This window comes from Silurus meridionalis, chromosome 17 (genome assembly GCF_014805685.1).
Source record: "Silurus meridionalis isolate SWU-2019-XX chromosome 17, ASM1480568v1, whole genome shotgun sequence".
In the NCBI taxonomy this organism is placed as follows: domain Eukaryota; kingdom Metazoa; phylum Chordata; class Actinopteri; order Siluriformes; family Siluridae; genus Silurus; species Silurus meridionalis.
In genome coordinates, this window is record NC_060900.1 from 7571173 (window position 1) to 7587837 (window position 16665).

The 16665-nt window shown below is 38.7% G+C and overlaps 1 protein-coding gene across 7 annotated transcripts in view; it reads right to left on the minus strand.

The window, feature by feature from the left end:
* Positions 1 to 794: 794 nt before the first annotated feature.
* Positions 795 to 16665, minus strand: part of LOC124399837 (serine/threonine-protein kinase WNK2-like) — a 49065-nt gene continuing 33194 nt past the window's right edge. For 3 of the 7 annotated variants that reach the window (XM_046871082.1, XM_046871088.1, XM_046871089.1), the window contains 12 exons: positions 16046 to 16129; positions 14525 to 15168; positions 14005 to 14062; positions 13768 to 13838; positions 13486 to 13686; positions 12446 to 12840; positions 11283 to 11500; positions 10986 to 11189; positions 8240 to 8338; positions 6076 to 6120; positions 5218 to 5525; positions 795 to 3981 (listed from right to left, as the gene is read on the minus strand). In XM_046871082.1, the coding sequence (XP_046727038.1) occupies positions 3625 to 3981; positions 5218 to 5525; positions 6076 to 6120; positions 8240 to 8338; positions 10986 to 11189; positions 11283 to 11500; positions 12446 to 12840; positions 13486 to 13686; positions 13768 to 13838; positions 14005 to 14062; positions 14525 to 15168; positions 16046 to 16129 (2684 nt within the window). In that variant the 3' untranslated portion in view covers positions 795 to 3624. The remainder of the gene's footprint in view (positions 3982 to 5217; positions 5526 to 6075; positions 6121 to 8239; positions 8339 to 10985; positions 11190 to 11282; positions 11501 to 12445; positions 12841 to 13485; positions 13687 to 13767; positions 13839 to 14004; positions 14063 to 14524; positions 15169 to 16045; positions 16130 to 16665) is intronic. The other 4 variants (XM_046871083.1, XM_046871085.1, XM_046871084.1 and 1 more) reach the window with 4 other exon arrangements.

Genomic DNA, 16665 nt, shown 5'->3' on the forward strand with positions numbered 1-16665 from the left:
AGATCAGTAGAGTGGCCTGAACACTAGAGAAACATTTCGAGTCGGGCCACCAGGGGGCGTAGTTTATTTAATACAATCCACCAAAAATACTGTATAATACAGTATAATGCACAAAAGAACTAAAGATGAAGGCAGCTTTCTTTTCTTTTCTTTGCATTATGGGTTTATTTTTTTATAAATAAATCAACAAAAATAAACAGATTTTATAGCCTAAATAGGTCAAACAAAATGTAGTGCATGATAAAAAAATGGGAAAAATACTATTGCTACTGAACTTGACTTTAATGTATACTGTCTATTGAAGGGATATTTATTAAGTATTAAAAATGGCATGCTTAATCTTTTAACATTACATGTATGCTCATACAAATCGCAATTTATTACTATTTATGCTGCCAAATTACTATTTATGCTGCCACTAAATATTCCTGCAACTGAATCATAGTTGGTCAATAAAACAGAAGGTCTTGCAGCTTAGATATTTATTAAAATCCAGTCAACCTTGAAATTTTTTACCAAAACTATTTAAACAAGAATACATTCTTCTAACAGGTTGTTCACAAGCTTTCAGAACCATTTCTATAATACCTCAGATGCAGGAGTTCATTGTAGCGTAAAACTCCAGCCCCAAAACCTGTTACCTCTGCTAGAAGGTTCAATATTCTGGTAATTTGCTGAAATTCATGATACTATTACCCTTTACAAAAGCTCCTCATATATATGTTGTATACAATCATTTTTTAACATTGCAAAGTCTTGCCTTTTTTTTAGTCCACGCAGAAGAAATGCCAACATCAAGCACAAAATAATGTTTATTTATTTCTTTCATTAAACATATACAGTCTTTGTGATCGAAAATGCAGCTTATTATTTAGGCTGGGCTGAAGAAAGTAATGCAGTGCATGGGCAAATCGAAGCAGAAGCAATGAACCATGGCTTTCATGTACAAAAAAATTGATAATGAAAAATCAGTTCCGCCTCTGCTAAATGCTTATACAGAATTGGGCACTGGATCAAAAAAAAAAAAAAAAACCCACCATTAACAAAGGAAAGAAATCTTTTTCTATAAAAAGTGTTTCATCCAAAGCAGAATATTCTGCAGAACAGCCTACATTTAAAAAAATTCCAATTCAAAATGAATTGATGGAAGAAAAAACACATACATGTTAGGAAAAAGGCAAAAAAAAAAAAAAAAAAAAAAGAACAAAGGAAAGAAAATACAGAGCAAAACATCTGTATATACATTAATTACAAGCGACCGGTATAATTCACAGCTTGACAAAACCTCCGGCTCACAACCTCTTTGAATGCAGGGTAAAAATGTGGCTCGGATTTTTTGAAGGGTGTAAGTAACGAGCCTAAACATGCTGGTCCAAGTGACGATCATTAACTTACCAAAAAAAAAAAAAAAAAAAAAAAAGAGGGGCAAGTGCAAAAGTTGCAAGTGTAGCAAAGATTCCAGACCATCCCAATCCCTCTCTATATTCAAGATTCTAATATCTGGAACAAAAACAAACAAAAAAAAATATTCTGGCTACTAAGTGTGTCACAATGTGATTTAATTCCTCATACTCCAACGTCATTGTTTAAAGTGGCATCACAGTATCAAGATTGTGAGCATGGAGCACGACTGGGTAATCTGCTGGATTTTCTTCTTCTTCCATTAGTGTATTGCTGTTTAAATGCAGTGGAGAGAAAAGAAAAAAAGCGACTGGTTCTATTTAAGAAGTGTGTATAACCAAAAAGAAATCATGCAAGTCCAAAGAACAAATCAGATTACAGTAGAGGGAAGTGCATGAACAAGAAGGTGCTAAGTCCCTTTAAAATGAGGACCACTTATTAAAAATGAACATTTGCTTAAACCAAGAAAAACCCAGGAACATCTTAATGAGTGATTTGAAATCTAATACTCGGGTATCTCTCTCATCCAGCAGCGGAGAATAAAGATTTTCTTTGTTGATTTGGTACCTTTTGGCTGGTATAGTCAGTGTTGCTCACCTTGGTTTTTCATATTCTGGACCCACCTGTGCCATTCTAGCAGCTTTAGAAAAAAAAAAACCATCTAAATAAAATCCATTATATTAACAAGTGTAAACTAAATATTGCACCACCCGAGTACCTTGAAATATACCACACATCCAATTGAAACACCGCTGAAAGAACTTGCAACCGAAGAAAAAAAAAAAATACATGACTAAACTTTCTCTAATTTACTGTATGGCTCGCTACGGAGTTCCGTGGCGTCTCCACAGGTCCTCCTCTTTCACCCGGTTAGTGCATATGGCTCATGACAAGGCTACCTTCGGCCCGTTATTTTAATTGGGATTTCGAGTTAAATTGCACTTAAGTACGTGAAGCCGAATCTTCCCGTCCCATCTTCTCTGAGTAGTGCGTTCCTCTGAACACAGGTTTATTCGACCCCTAAACAACCCCCCCCACCCCGACATTTACAAAGCTAAACCTGGACTGAATTTTGTAAACTTTACATTGACCATGCAAGAAATGTAACTTTCCTTTCTATGGACAACGCTCTGAAGCACTGCAGCACGAACATTTTGCAGTGACAAAGCCTTGTTCAGTATTGCGCCATCAAAGACATGCAAGTGGCCAGTGTTTGAGGTCACAGTTGTGGAAAACAGATCTGTAAATACTTATTCCTGTGCTTGTACTAAGGGGTTGTAAGAGCTGTGTTTTTTTTTTCTGAGTGTGATGCTTTGTCTGAAAAGCCTTAACTCCGTAAACAATAAACATTCTAGAAAGATGAGGAGGATTTGAATTGAAATGGGTATTGCAACGATTAAGATTTTTCTAATGCTTCAAAAAAAGGACTAGCACTAGCCACTAGTCAAGCACTAGGATCTGACTGACGACTGAATTGCAGATTTTTATGGGGAAATTGTTTTAAACTCTCAAGGCACTACATTCCCCTTGATGCTTGGTTCTTTTTCTGTCTTTCCAGTGTGGACAGAGAACATTGTGGACATTTGCAAACAATTCTCTCAGTCCAAAAGAATCAATGTATCTACCAGAGTCATACTGTAGACTTTCAATAATTATTATTACAGACGGATAATCGAATCGAACACTTTCAGATTTGTTTTTTGAAGTTTGTCTAATCTCCTTTACATTTTGTGCACGTACGCTCTGGCAGGTCATTGGTAAAGGCATTTCTATCCGTTTTAGCCTAATGCAAATGACGACTGCTGACTCGTGAAAAAGACTGATGGATAAGGACCATAACATTATGACTCACTATGGCTGTATAATTCAAAAAGGCCAGACAAATGCAGACTTGCACTTGTTCGAGCACGCACACGTACACGCTATTTACAAGCCCCGAGTCTATGTACAAGTCTCTGCTGTCAAATACAGACTGCCGCTGACATCAATAACACTGGACCAATGCAGCAGGACTATGGGTACTGTAGTTTCACTGTGACGCCTGGGTAATCTGCACACCACAGCATGTCTATGACAGACACTGATTGTTCACCAGCCAATTTAAGGAAGTTACTGATATAACCAGGGAGCCACTGGATGATCGGCATAGTTCTAATTTACACAGCATAGTAGAAAGCATTACTGCATTACAGAGAAACACCAGTTGGAGCAATGATGGCATAGTTATACAGTCCTGGCACTGCCTCTGCACGTGGTCACTTCTGAGCCATTCAACACCATGGGAAAGGTTTGCAGTGCAGGATTAACCAAAGTAGGGTGGGGCATCATAGCCGGAGCGCCAATCATGTTTGCTGACCCCATTGTGCCAACCGGGCAGGTAACCTGAGGCCACTGGGGTGGGTACTGGGAAGCTGGCATCACCGCTCCAAAAGGGCCAGTGGGAAGCAAATATGATGGGTGAAGAACAGGGGAGGGTGTGTTACTGAGGGCAGGAGGCACACTGGGGCCCGAAGCAGCGGTGAGTGGACATGGGAGAGGCAGCTGGAATGGCAACGACTTTGGGGGCAGAGGAGCCCTCATCTGAATGCACAAGGTAGGGGAAGAGAGAGAGAGAGAGAGAGAGAACGATATAGTTAATATACCACAAGAATGAAGATTAAAACAAAACATTAATTAGGAAAAAATATACCATGATAGTAAAAAAAAAAATAAATTCATGGAGCTGCTTTGCGCACAGGGGCATTGTCCAGAACAGGTTTGGGTCTCCTACTTCAAGTGAAGGGTACATTTAATGCTACTGCATCCAAAGACATCCTGCACAACTGTCTGACTAATATGTGGTAACCGTTTGGAGAAGAATCACATATGGCCCAATACTTTTATCCATATAGTGTACTTACAGTAAATTTATAAAAAAAAACCAAGTACACAAGTATTCACAGCCTTTGCTCAGTACTTTGTTGCAGTACCTTTGGCACCAATTACAGTCTCAAGTCTTTTGAGTTTGATGCTACAAGCTTGGCACACCTATTTTTGGGCAGTTTCTCCCATTCTTCTTTGCAGAACCTCTCAAGCTCCATCAGGTTGGATGGGGAGTGTCGATGCACAGCTATCTTCAGATCTCTCCAGAGATGTTAAATCGGGTTCAAGTCTGTTTTCTGGCTGGGCCACTCAATGACATTCACAGAGTCATTCATTAGCCACTCCTTTGTTATCTTGGCTATGTGCTTAAAGTCGTTGTCCTGTTGGAAAATGAACAGTCGCCACCAGTCTGAGGTCCAGAGCAGGTGTTCATTAAGGATGTCTCTGTACATTGGCTGCATTCATCTTTTCCTCGATTTTGACTAGTCTCCCAGTTCCTGCCGCTGAAAAACATCCCCAGAGCATGATGCTGCCACCACCATGCTTCACTATAGGGATGGTATTGGCCAGGTGATGAGTGGTGCCTGGTTTACTCTAGACATGATGGTCAAAGAAATCTTTGTTTCTCATGGTCATTTACTTTTTACTGAGCCTTTCCAAATCATGTCCAATCCACTGAATTTACTACAGGTGGACTCCAATCAAGTTGTAGCACCCCATGTAAAACTATTTAATACTCATTATACTCGTGTCTTAATCCCAGCAAATTTGCACAAAGACAAAAAAAATCCATCAATGCAATGTCTATATTAGGAATCATAAATAATATAAAATCTACCCAATTCATATAGCAGGTTTCTTTAAATATACATTTAAGACATTAAATGAACCACAATGATTTTGCAACATCAAAAGGACCACTATTTATTAAGGAAATGAATCTGCAGGACGTACCGAAATTGTGCCTCCACTCATACTTGTGGACGTGCCCTTCAAGTCCTGATTCCTTTGCTGCAGTTTGATTTGGTTGAGCGAAGGTCGAGGCTGAGGGCCAGCAGTGAGCGTCTCTTTCGCCCAGTCGTCAACCAGCTTGTGCAAGTCGTCGGTGAACGTCCTCTTTTTATTATTGCTGTTGTTGGTCTGAGCCTGAGCTAGTGTCGTTAATGGCTGAGGATCAGGCACCGGCATGTTAACAGGAGACATGGCTGATTGTTGATTGGATGCTGAGCTTGATGATGTTGTGCCACTGCAATGTGAGGACCCTATTGGAAAGTAAAAAGAGAGAGAGAACATCTTAAAAACAAAAAAACAACAAAAAAACAAAAAAAGACAGAAATGGTAAAGGACAAAAACAAGTCATGAGTAATCGGTTTGGCTGCTTATTGATTTATATCAGTCCATCTTTTGGCTAGTGCACACATGCCTGTTGTCGTTATCACTTTATTATCACTATTTTGATTTTGGATTTTTTTTCCCAGCATTTCCAGACAACAAGCAGCCAAAAGATTCAACTCCACCCCTACCCCCCAGGATGCTGAGTAACATCTTATAATCAAACATGCAGACAAAAATAACAGAAGCAGCACTTCATGGGAAGTGACACCAACCACTGCCATGCACTACGGAAGAAAGAAGTTAAAAATCAATGAAGTGACAATGCACTTCATTGTTGGATTTTTATGACAACGCTCACTCTTGTGGCCATGCCAAAGAACAAAATAAAAAATAAAAAAATAAAGATAAAGGGGATAACAAAATAAAGAAAAAAAAAGGCAGAAGAATCTACAGAGTAAGAGTAAATGGGATAGTTACTACTACTGCGCTCTTTGCCTAGACATAGTCGTTTCAGAGTAGACCCTATAAAGAGGCAGAACAATACAGACAACACAGGGTTAAGGGCAAGGAGGGAGACGCTGCACACCTTTGCTCACTGGACAAACTGGTGGACAGCCACAGGCAGCAACCAATCACTTAATATAATACAGAAGGAGGTGCAGGGAGATTTAATAAGGCTGTATGCTTGGAAAGCATGTGCATTATTGGTGAAGAAAAATGGGCTGGAAAAAAAAAATCTTTTGGATTGGAATGTAAAATGGAAAGACAGAAAATGGAAAACAGAAAACAAGTATTAATTATTTAAAATAATAGTAATAATAAAATAAAGAAAAAGAATACAACCCTGAACACTAAGAAACAACTTTTTCTGATTTCCAGATTTGCTTTTCTATGCTTCACTATGCACTCTATTTGATCCAAGTGAAGAATTTGGCTAATACAGAAAAGCACCCCATGTAAAATGATTCGATATTCATTAATTCAGTTCCTTCTGTGTTTCAAGACGGCAGTATGGTGTTAACCCCAGCAATGTGCCCAGTCTAAACATTTTATTTTATATTTTACTTTTTTTATTTTATTTCAGATTAATTAATATATTCAAATTCATTTCATTTAGCACATTTTCATGATTCAGTACTTTTTGTTTAGTTTTAAAATAAAGTTGTTATTGGCATGTAAGATCCAACTTAGCTATCGGTCGACCTCTAGTTTCCATTGAGATCATCAAAATCATTATTTAAGTGTTACTTCCGAATTCCAATGTTAAAAAAGTAAGACAAACTGCATTTTGATGTACAATTTCCTATTGCGACATCGCAAATGACACTGAATACACCATACTTCTAGAGCCATTTATCTAGGGATTTTGGCTTGTCATGTTAAGTAACATCCAGGGCACATTTCCAGCAGAAGATGACACTAAAATCTAGGTCTCTAAGACCAGGAATTGGAACAGTAACTTCGGGACCCATTTGTTTTTATAATAAAGAAAAATGTATGTTACCTGTCCATTAGATAATGTTAACGGTTCTTTTTTAAAGGCAAAAAGAAAAAGACAAATAAATAGAAAAAAAAAAATAGAAAAGAAACAAATGATTTTCCATTAAACAGATCCAATGCATCTGAATCTTAGTGGGAACATAACAGTAAGCAAATGAGTTAATTTGTCAAACATTTCTGCTTACAAATGCTAAGAAATAATAAAACTGAGCATGAACACTACCACTAAAATGCTGAGAGCATAAAAGTGTAAACATACTTTTCTACATTTAATCTGCATAGAGTTCACACATAGAAAAGAAAAATGCCTGAGAGACTGCAGGTCTGTCATCATAATTGTTCATTAACCCTCAGGGTAAACAATCAGAAAAACAAACTGAAATCAAGTTCTACTAAAATCACATTTGAGGAAAAAAAAAAAATTCTACAAGAGTAGCAGACGCAGCTGTATATAAATATATATATATTTTTTTCTTTCAAAACTCATGCAGTGTAAAGCCAAAGATGAGGAAGTAAAGGTAAAAATTTGAAATACAGCCCTGACGGTCTCCAAAGTGAGCCTGGCTTGTGCCTCTGGCATGCACGTCTTCCGATTCCAAACATGAGACAGCGTGCCCATCGTCCTCTTATGCCGGTATGGGGCTTTTATTATTATTTTTCCAAACATGTGAGGACAATCAGTGAAAAGAAAGAAACCACATGTACAGAAGATACAAAGGCTTTGGCAGGACACACATCTTTAAATATTTATACAGAAAAAGATATAAGGTTTTGGAAAGCCCATGTTTGGGGGAAGACACGGTTAATGTTATTTGGTACGCAGAAGCAGCGCAAAGCGTTTGTATGAATGGAGTAAATGACAACAAGTGCATTATGGCCAAGGAAATGGGATGGACAAATAAAAACGAATGAATGATTTTTTATTTTTTTTGTGTGTGTGGGTATAAAAAGAAAAATTAAGACAAGTCACACACTGGGATGGACCGAGAGAGATACAGAGAGAAAGATAGAATAAAAGAGAGACACAGAGAGAGAGAGAGAGAGAGAGAGAGAGAGAGAGAGAGAGAGAGAGAAACAAAAACTGACTGGAAAAAAACAGATGAGATGAGTGAAGTAAAGTAGGAAAAAAACAAATACAAACAGATGGACAGAGACACGGGTCCACTGAGGAATCTAGTGCGTGGTTTGCTACTAGATTTATAGGTGACTCTCTCGGATGTTTGGTGGTAAACGGTCCAGCCTGTGAAGAACGAATATAAGAGGTAGAGAAAAAAGAAAGGAAAGAGAGAGAGAGAGAGAGAGAGAGGAAGAGTGGTGTAACAGCGAACACATCATGGTTTAGAGACCCGTATCATCTCAGCATAGACAGTAAGGCACAGCCAAATATAATAGGACTAATTGTCATGTGAAAGGTGTGTGTGTGTGTGTGTGTGTGTGTGTGTGTGTGTGTGTGTGTGTGTGTGTGTGTGTAAGTGTGCAAAGGTTTTAGACAGGTGTGAAAAAAAATGCTGCTGGAATAATTGGTTTTAAGAATATATATATATATATATATATATATATATATATATATATATATATAAACATCTTCTGTCAACTTCCTCAAATCCTTCTGTTTTCTCATGTATTCGGGGACAGTCTAACACCCCCCTGATGGTACTGCATGATGGATAATTATCTGCATGTATTTCTTAGCATTGAGGACACCCATTAATCCCGCCCAACTCTCCAATGCCATTTGCAGAAATGCAGCCTCAAACTTGCAGAAAACCTCCACCATGCTTCACTGTTGCCTATAGACACTCATTATACTACCGCTTTCCAGCCCTACAGCAAACAACTTGCCTCCTGTTACAGCGAAATATATTTCAGATTTTGACTCATCAGACCAGAGCACCTACTGCCATTTTTCTGTAGACCAGTTCCTATGTTTTTATAAATAGTTGAGTTTCTTGAAAATAGTATAACCAGCACATCTTGAAACCCCCAGTCTGCTTTGAAATCTTTGCCTGGGAGAGACCTGGCTGATGCAGTAGAACTACCTTGTCTTGTTGCTGTGCTTAGTCTTGCCATGGCCTGTGATATGAAACTTCCACATCCTCACCCCAGTAGAAGGGTTTGGTTGTTCCTCACCCAATTTTAAGAGCCTGTACTGCTGTTTCTGTTTCAGATAATGACTGTGTTTCAACATACATATGAATTTGATCATTAGCATCTGCTTGATGCAACTGGTTAAATCATACAACTGAATATCCTACTAAATCCCTGACTTTGTGCAAGTATGAAGGAAAAAATAATTGAAAGCCACTGTAATTAACCTGAAAAAGAACTGAAAAAGGGTCATGACACCAAAGGTTGATTTGACTTTGTTTTCTTATGCTATTTAGGGCTGGGATCGATTCCTTGAGTAATTCGAATACAAAAAGGCACTGAGATGCTCCATTTAATCCTTTTAACTACACACAGTGTTTCCCCACGGACCATTATTACTGATGCACCACCCGCTAAACTCTGGACTGCTCTGGGGTCTTATTTATAGAATGAAAAATGGAGGAACAGTGAGAAGAAGATTCAAGCCGGAAAACACAACAGAAGGTTTTTATAGTTTGGGATGATTTCAAACTAAAACGTAAAGAAAACACCGTACAGTGCATTTACCTTTTTCATTTAAAGTCATTTAAAATTAATTTTTATATTTTTATTTAGTATTTTTTTCGTAAATGCATTAAATGGGATTGGTTTTTACAAATTGCAATTTCAGCAATAAAAATGCAAATTTTTCTAAAAAAGAAACAAATGACTTGAAATCATTTTAAGAGATCCGTCTTATTTTCTTCTGTATATTTCGTATTGCTTTTTTAGTAAAGTACTTCTTATCCAAGTACTCGAATAATCGTTGGAATAACCGGTAGAATACTCAATGTCTAAAATAATCGACGGCCCTAATTCTGTTCGCTCATTACGTTAAATATAAAAATAAATACTCAATACAATTTATACGCACCCATGTCTATAGCAGCAGCCATATTATAACAGTTTACATGCTGTTTTGCACAAAAATTTGTGTATATGTTGTTTACAATACATTGTACTGTATAACAAGTACAGAATGTATACTGGATAATGCTATTATGTGTAACTGTCCTGCCCCGTTTTGTATTGTCTGTTTGCACTAAATTGAACACGATGCACTATATGTTGCTGAGGCAACTTTCATTTAGCCCTCAGCTCAGTGCTGTGTTAAGTCGCTCCATGTTGTATATGTAGCACCTGGGTTCTAGAAAAACTCTCATTTCACTGTGTACTGTGTCAGCTATATGTGGTTGAAATGACAAAAGCTTTCTGATTTGAAATTGCTAAACAATTACAATATATATACACATTTAAAGCATTCTTGCCTTACGGCGTTCCTTCACACCTGCCTAAAACGTTTACACAATTCTATGTGTTTGTAAGGGTTTCTTATGACCGAACACTGAATGTGTTAAGCTGTCCAGCAGTGCCGCCTTGTTCTTAACTAACACAAGACTGCATTTTAAAGATAAAGCACTTGTCCGCAGGTTATGAAAACTTCTTTTGCGACAAGCAATGTGGTCATGTTATACAGATGCAATAAACATCCTAATTGAACAGGTTGCAGCCTTCCTACAGGGCTGTGCGAATGTGCAAGTGTGTTTGAGATGTGTGTGACACACAGATGAAGGGAGTCCTTAAGAATGCTGTGTAGTAAGAGATCATGCAAATTCATGTCTTAAGCACTTTGACAAAGACTTGTATATGAACATGTGTGTGAGAATGAGAGACACAAATGTAGATTATACACGGACACAGCAAGGATCTATATGTGGGCAGAGTATGTGTTTGTGTGTATGCGTTTGTGTGTGTGTTACCTTGCCCTGGAAGAGCATGTGGGGCGGAATCATAGATGTTGTCGGAGGACAGTGAGACTTTGAGCGAGCATGGCTGCTGCGTTTGGACTGGTTGCAGAGGTTCAGACACTGGACTCTGCAGTATGGCCATGCTGGAAGCCACAGAACTGTTACCCAGCACTGAGCTTTTAGCTGGAGATCCCGACATGCTAGAACAGGTCTCTGCTAGAAAGAGAAAGAGAGAAAAGCAACATTTAATTTGTATTATATTGAAAAGAAAAAAGAAAAAAAACACAGTCTAAACAAGCATGCTCTTACCTGGGCTGCTAGCACGGTTGGATTTGAGTTGTTGCACTGTCGGATTGAGAAGCTTGCCCGCTTTCAGCTTGTGTTTCGAGGTTTTGCGCCGGCGGCCACTAGGGGGTACTGCGTGCAAAAATCCCACGCTAGGTGGCACGGGCCGGCCGAGCCGTGAATATAGCTGCTCAATCTCACCTCTCTGATGGGCTTGCAGCTCGGAGATTTCCTTCATATGCCTGGAAAAGAACAGGAGACATGAATCAATCATCAAGTGTACAGTTTACTTGTCATTGTACAGAGCACTGTTCAGGAACTTTGCAGCTTAAATGAATGCGTGAGCAGCAAGGATCATAGACTTGTGCTTGTGAGTTTTGATCAACAAGTGTTCTACGTGTCAATGAGCAGCAAAAGAGATAATACATATGTATATTCTATTGTATATTTCTTTATATTTTAATTGACTTTAATATTTACATAAATTTTACTCTGAGCAAATGCAACCCAACAATTTCCATGTGGGATCAGTAAAGTATTCTGATAAAAATGGGCAGAGATGAGAGCCTCGGGGGAGAGAGCTGAATACAAAATACCAGGTTTATGATTCTTACCACTCACTTCCTCTAGCTTCGCACTCCATTCACAAACTGCATTTAACCATGCACCCACTTGCACAAGAACCAAATAAGTTACTGCTGGTACAAGTAAAACGTTCGGATGAGCCAAACTTTTAATGAAAGTAGGATATTCTGTCAAAGAAGTAAGGATTGTGTGAAATTCCTTCAGGACTGAAACTAGAAAACAGTCCTACACACTACATACTTTATATAGACTCTATACCCAATTTTGCTACTTGGTTACCTAATGTTGTTCTAGCCACCATACAAAATTTTTTTATCCTGTAAACATGCGGTCCGGGTTCGAACCCCGTTCAGGGAACCAACCCCAGCCACTCTCAGTGCCGGGCCCAAGCCTGGATAAATAGGGAGGGTTGCGTTTGGAAGGGCATCCAGCGTAAAAACGTGCCAAATCAAACATGCGGATGATCCGCTGTGGCGACCCCTAATGGGAGAAGCCGAAAGAAAGTTTAAACATTTATAACGATACCTGTATCTGTATCTGGCTCTGTGTTTAGAAAAAAAAAAGATCTGTATTAGAAAAGAAGCTGAAATAGCTTTATTTACTTTTCTCTGAGCTTCTGCAGCTCCTTTTTCATGTCCGCATCTTCAAACTCCGAGTCGTTATCACTGCTGACGTACGCAGAATGGGCATGGCTTGAAACACATGGCGCATGGCCATTAAGAACTGGTGGGCGGCTGGGCGAATCCGAGCTCTGCACGCTGCTGCTGCGGCCGGAGCGACGAAAGAAAGCTACAGCCCGCTTTACGAGATCACTTCCACCGTGCTCCGAATGGCTGGAAAAGGCTTGTGCGGGTTTATGGGGAGGAATCGATTGGCTGTCCTCTTCACCCGAATCTGTGGAGAGGTGGAAGCCATGCTGTGTGGCTGCATCCATTGACAAGGTGGTCTGAGCATGAGGCACTGAGGTCAGGGTCTCCATATTGGAATCGAGCAGATCCTGCCAAGGAAAATAATTAAGTAAAACCTGAACATCAAACGTGTATAACAAAATAAAAAAAGGCTTATTCTGTATATTTGGTTCTATGTAGATAAATATCATATACCCCGGTCATATGTAGAATATTAGTACACAATTTGGACAAAAGTATTGAGACTTTTTAAGGAATACATGGTTTTCTTGTAACTGTTACCACACAATAGGAGACACACAATTGTATAGGATGGATGCGGTAGCATAACATTTTTCTTTCACTTGAACAAAACTGTTCCAGCAAGACAATGTCCCTGTGCACAAAGCCAGCTCTATTAAGATATGCTTTACAAGTTGGAGTGGAAGATCTGCTATAAAATTGGCCTGCTACAGAACTCTGAACGCCAGCCCAGGACTCCTCAACCTACATCAGTATCTGACTTTACTAAAAATCCTTGTGGCTGATCAAAATAGCTCTGACAAATCTTATAAATAGATGAACTTTTGTCCATTGTGCATACACCAGTCATTTAAATATATATGAGTAATCTTATATAAATATAAGATTACAGACACCTGTCATATAGCAAATATAAAATCATTTACTACATTTATACAGTTTTTTACAGTAAAGAGCAAGGTTCATGTATAAAAAAGATTTTTAATTTGTACCTGAAAAAGATTTGGGGGAGCCGAATAACGATTACTATGGCACATTTGCATGGTCTGGCTTCCGTTCTTATCTGCAGCGGAAACATTTGTGGTCATAGCAGCCTCATCTTCTGTGTGGCCAGATGCTTCAAAACTGCAGGAATTTCGGCTCTTTCTGCCACGCTCCAAACTCTGGACAATATCCGGTGCCGTTGGAACAATCTAGAGATATTCCCACCAGTAAATGCAAACTCTCATTAAATAGACAAAGCAAATAATTCGAAACTTTAGGAGTGCTCCTACCTGGAAACGGCTTTTCGAGGTAGAATGTCCAAAGTTGCCTTCGATGTCAGTTGTTGTCTGCCCATTTAAAGCTAATTAATACAAACAAATGTTTGCCTTTCAATCCAGTTATTTTCCAACACATGTTCAGTCTAATTATTTCCTTTAGCATGCAGTAAATGTGTCCTTGTTTGAAATAAACTCAAAGACCTTTGTCTATAGACCAATACAAAAACATACACACAACATTCCACTTACGGGCAACAGCTGAGTCACTCAAGGCCCCAAGACTATCACTCCGCTCTGGAATCTGAGGCTGAAAGATGGAATGAAAGCTCGAATTAAACCCAAGAACTGTTGGAGATCAACCTAATAAACGGTCTTTACTGGCTCCTCACCACAGAAAAGAACAGCCACTTGATTTTCATTTCTAAATGAAGGTTGTTTTCTGCAATTTTATCCACTAAAAATGATTTTAATCCCATGAAGCAATAAAATCCTTGCAAATTATCTTATGGAAACATGAATCTTAGATATGTCCACTGCTTATTGTAGAGGCAGTATAGAGAAAGTATATTAGCAAAATGTCTTGAAAATGAATTGTTCAAATAAGTTCCCCAAATAGGTCAAGTGCAATGCTGAATCGCTTTCATTTTTTAAAATTACATTTTGCAGGCAAATTGTAAATAAACAAAAAAAATACTAATATATGTTAAAATAAAAAAAGTTGTACTACTATGACGTTCCTGATAACTAATCGTCAGACATCTATTTTTACCAGTATATCCCCTCTTCTGAGTGGTCCATCACTGCTTTGACTGTCTGATACCGGAGGTGAGCCAGGAGGATCTGAGGTGGAGCTCGTGGATTGGGAGGGATTATGCTCCTGGTACAGAAGGTTCCTGAGCTTCTCATCAAGTGTCTTTATTGTCCTATCGGTGAACTCTAGTCTAGGAGGCCCTTCTCCATCAGACTCAGCTGGGCCACCCCCTGGCTGAGTGTGAGAAGTGGTAGGCCCTGATGTGGTAGTAGTAAGACTTTGTTGTGGTAGATGTGCGGGGCTCTGCGGCTGTGACTGTGTAGCAGGTGGAACAGGTGTGGAAATCGGCTGCTGAAGCACCACTGGTTGAACCTGGGTCAGAGATGTATCCGAGACAGGACTGGGGTCATGGCTGGCTGGCTGGGGAGGAAGTACAGGTTTTATAACATTTTCAGCCTGGGATGTGGGAGGGAGGATAGGACAGCATGGGATGTCGGTAACCATGGACATCCGTGATTGTTTAGTGTTTTGAGAATCGTCCACTGTTTGCATGTGTTCAGGGGCATTGAGGGCTGTGTCAGGCAGGGGTGGGTTGTTTGGGAGTGGTCTGGCTTCATCTGTGCTAGTATCTTGAATTTGAGCTGCAGGTGTGCTCACTTGGTCTAAAAGTCAGAGAGAAGGGAAAAATAAAGATTATTACTCACTTAAGAAGCCTAGCATGAGTTTGCTTGTGTGCACATATTCAAGATGAACATTACAAAATACAGTACAACATTCTGCAGGACATGAGCTACTCAGCCTGTAGCACACACATTAAATTAAAGCTACTATAGGGCAGAGTTGGAGATCTTATTGGATTAACAAAAAATGTGAAATATATTATGCAATAGTATTGCATATACAGCAGTTGTAATGATCTGACCCTAAAATCTTTGAACACACATTAATGCAAAAATCCCCCACATAATCCAAACATAACCTTGCCTGAAGCTGAAGAAGAAGAAAAAAAAAAAAAAAAAAAAAAACACATGGCAGTTCAGGAAATCTTTTGTTTTTATATAGAATTGATCTACTCAACCTTCTATATTTTTAAAAATGATTATGGTACAGAAAAGAAAAAACAACAATGGGTTCACCTCAATTTTTTTAGTCACTTGTATTAGTAGTAATTGATACAATTACTAGGGTAGATAGTAATAGTATAGTAGGCTATGGATAAAATAAAACAAAAAACAAAAAAAAAGCTGAGAGGTTTGTTATGCTGTGCACATATTTTGTATTTTGCTCCTGCTAGATGGGAAGCTGGCAATCAATTCTGTTGTTCTTATGAAACACTTCTATTTTTCCCAGACATATTCTCTTCTATGCTAAAAATCAGCACAAAGGCTCACCAAATGGTTTGATTTGTACAAGAATTATATAATGATGGAATTTCTTTTTTTGTTTATACATCTACAGTTTTATTTCCTTATTTTTGCTTTTTGAACGTACAAGGCCGGATTATACTCTCAGTACTAGCAAACAAATACAGATATATACCTTTGGCTGTGACATTTTCTTCTCCATTATTTGTGGTCTCAGCCACAGGGCAGATGATGAACCAGCGTTTGCCTGTGTGAAGTACTAAAACACAACACACACATTACTAGATAAACAGCTTCACTTCATTCAAAATCAATGTAAAAAAAAAGAGAACCTTTTTCATGTGACATGACACATTATATTACTGTCTCTTTCCAAGCTTTCCATTATCATCCTGTGAAGTGTATATGCATACTTTAGAGTAAAACACCAGACCATACTATAATGTGTGTGCAGTGTCCACTAGCTACAGTGTTTGACAGTTTACAGTGTGTGGAGAAAAAAACAAGGTTCTTCCAAAATCTATTTGCACTATAAGGACAAAAGTTTGTGACACCTCATTTCTCTAGTTATATAGGGTTCTTCCCCAAACTTTTCCCACAGTTCACACAATTAAAGGTGCACAATTGTATTGGAGGTCTCTGGATGTGGTAGCATTACATATCCATCTCTTCAACTACAAGAACCTGTTCCAGTATGACAAATGTCCCTGTGCACAAAGCCAGCTATATGAAGGTATTGTTTGAATGGTTTGCAATGGAAGATCTTGAGCGCTATAGAGCTCTGACCTCAACCCG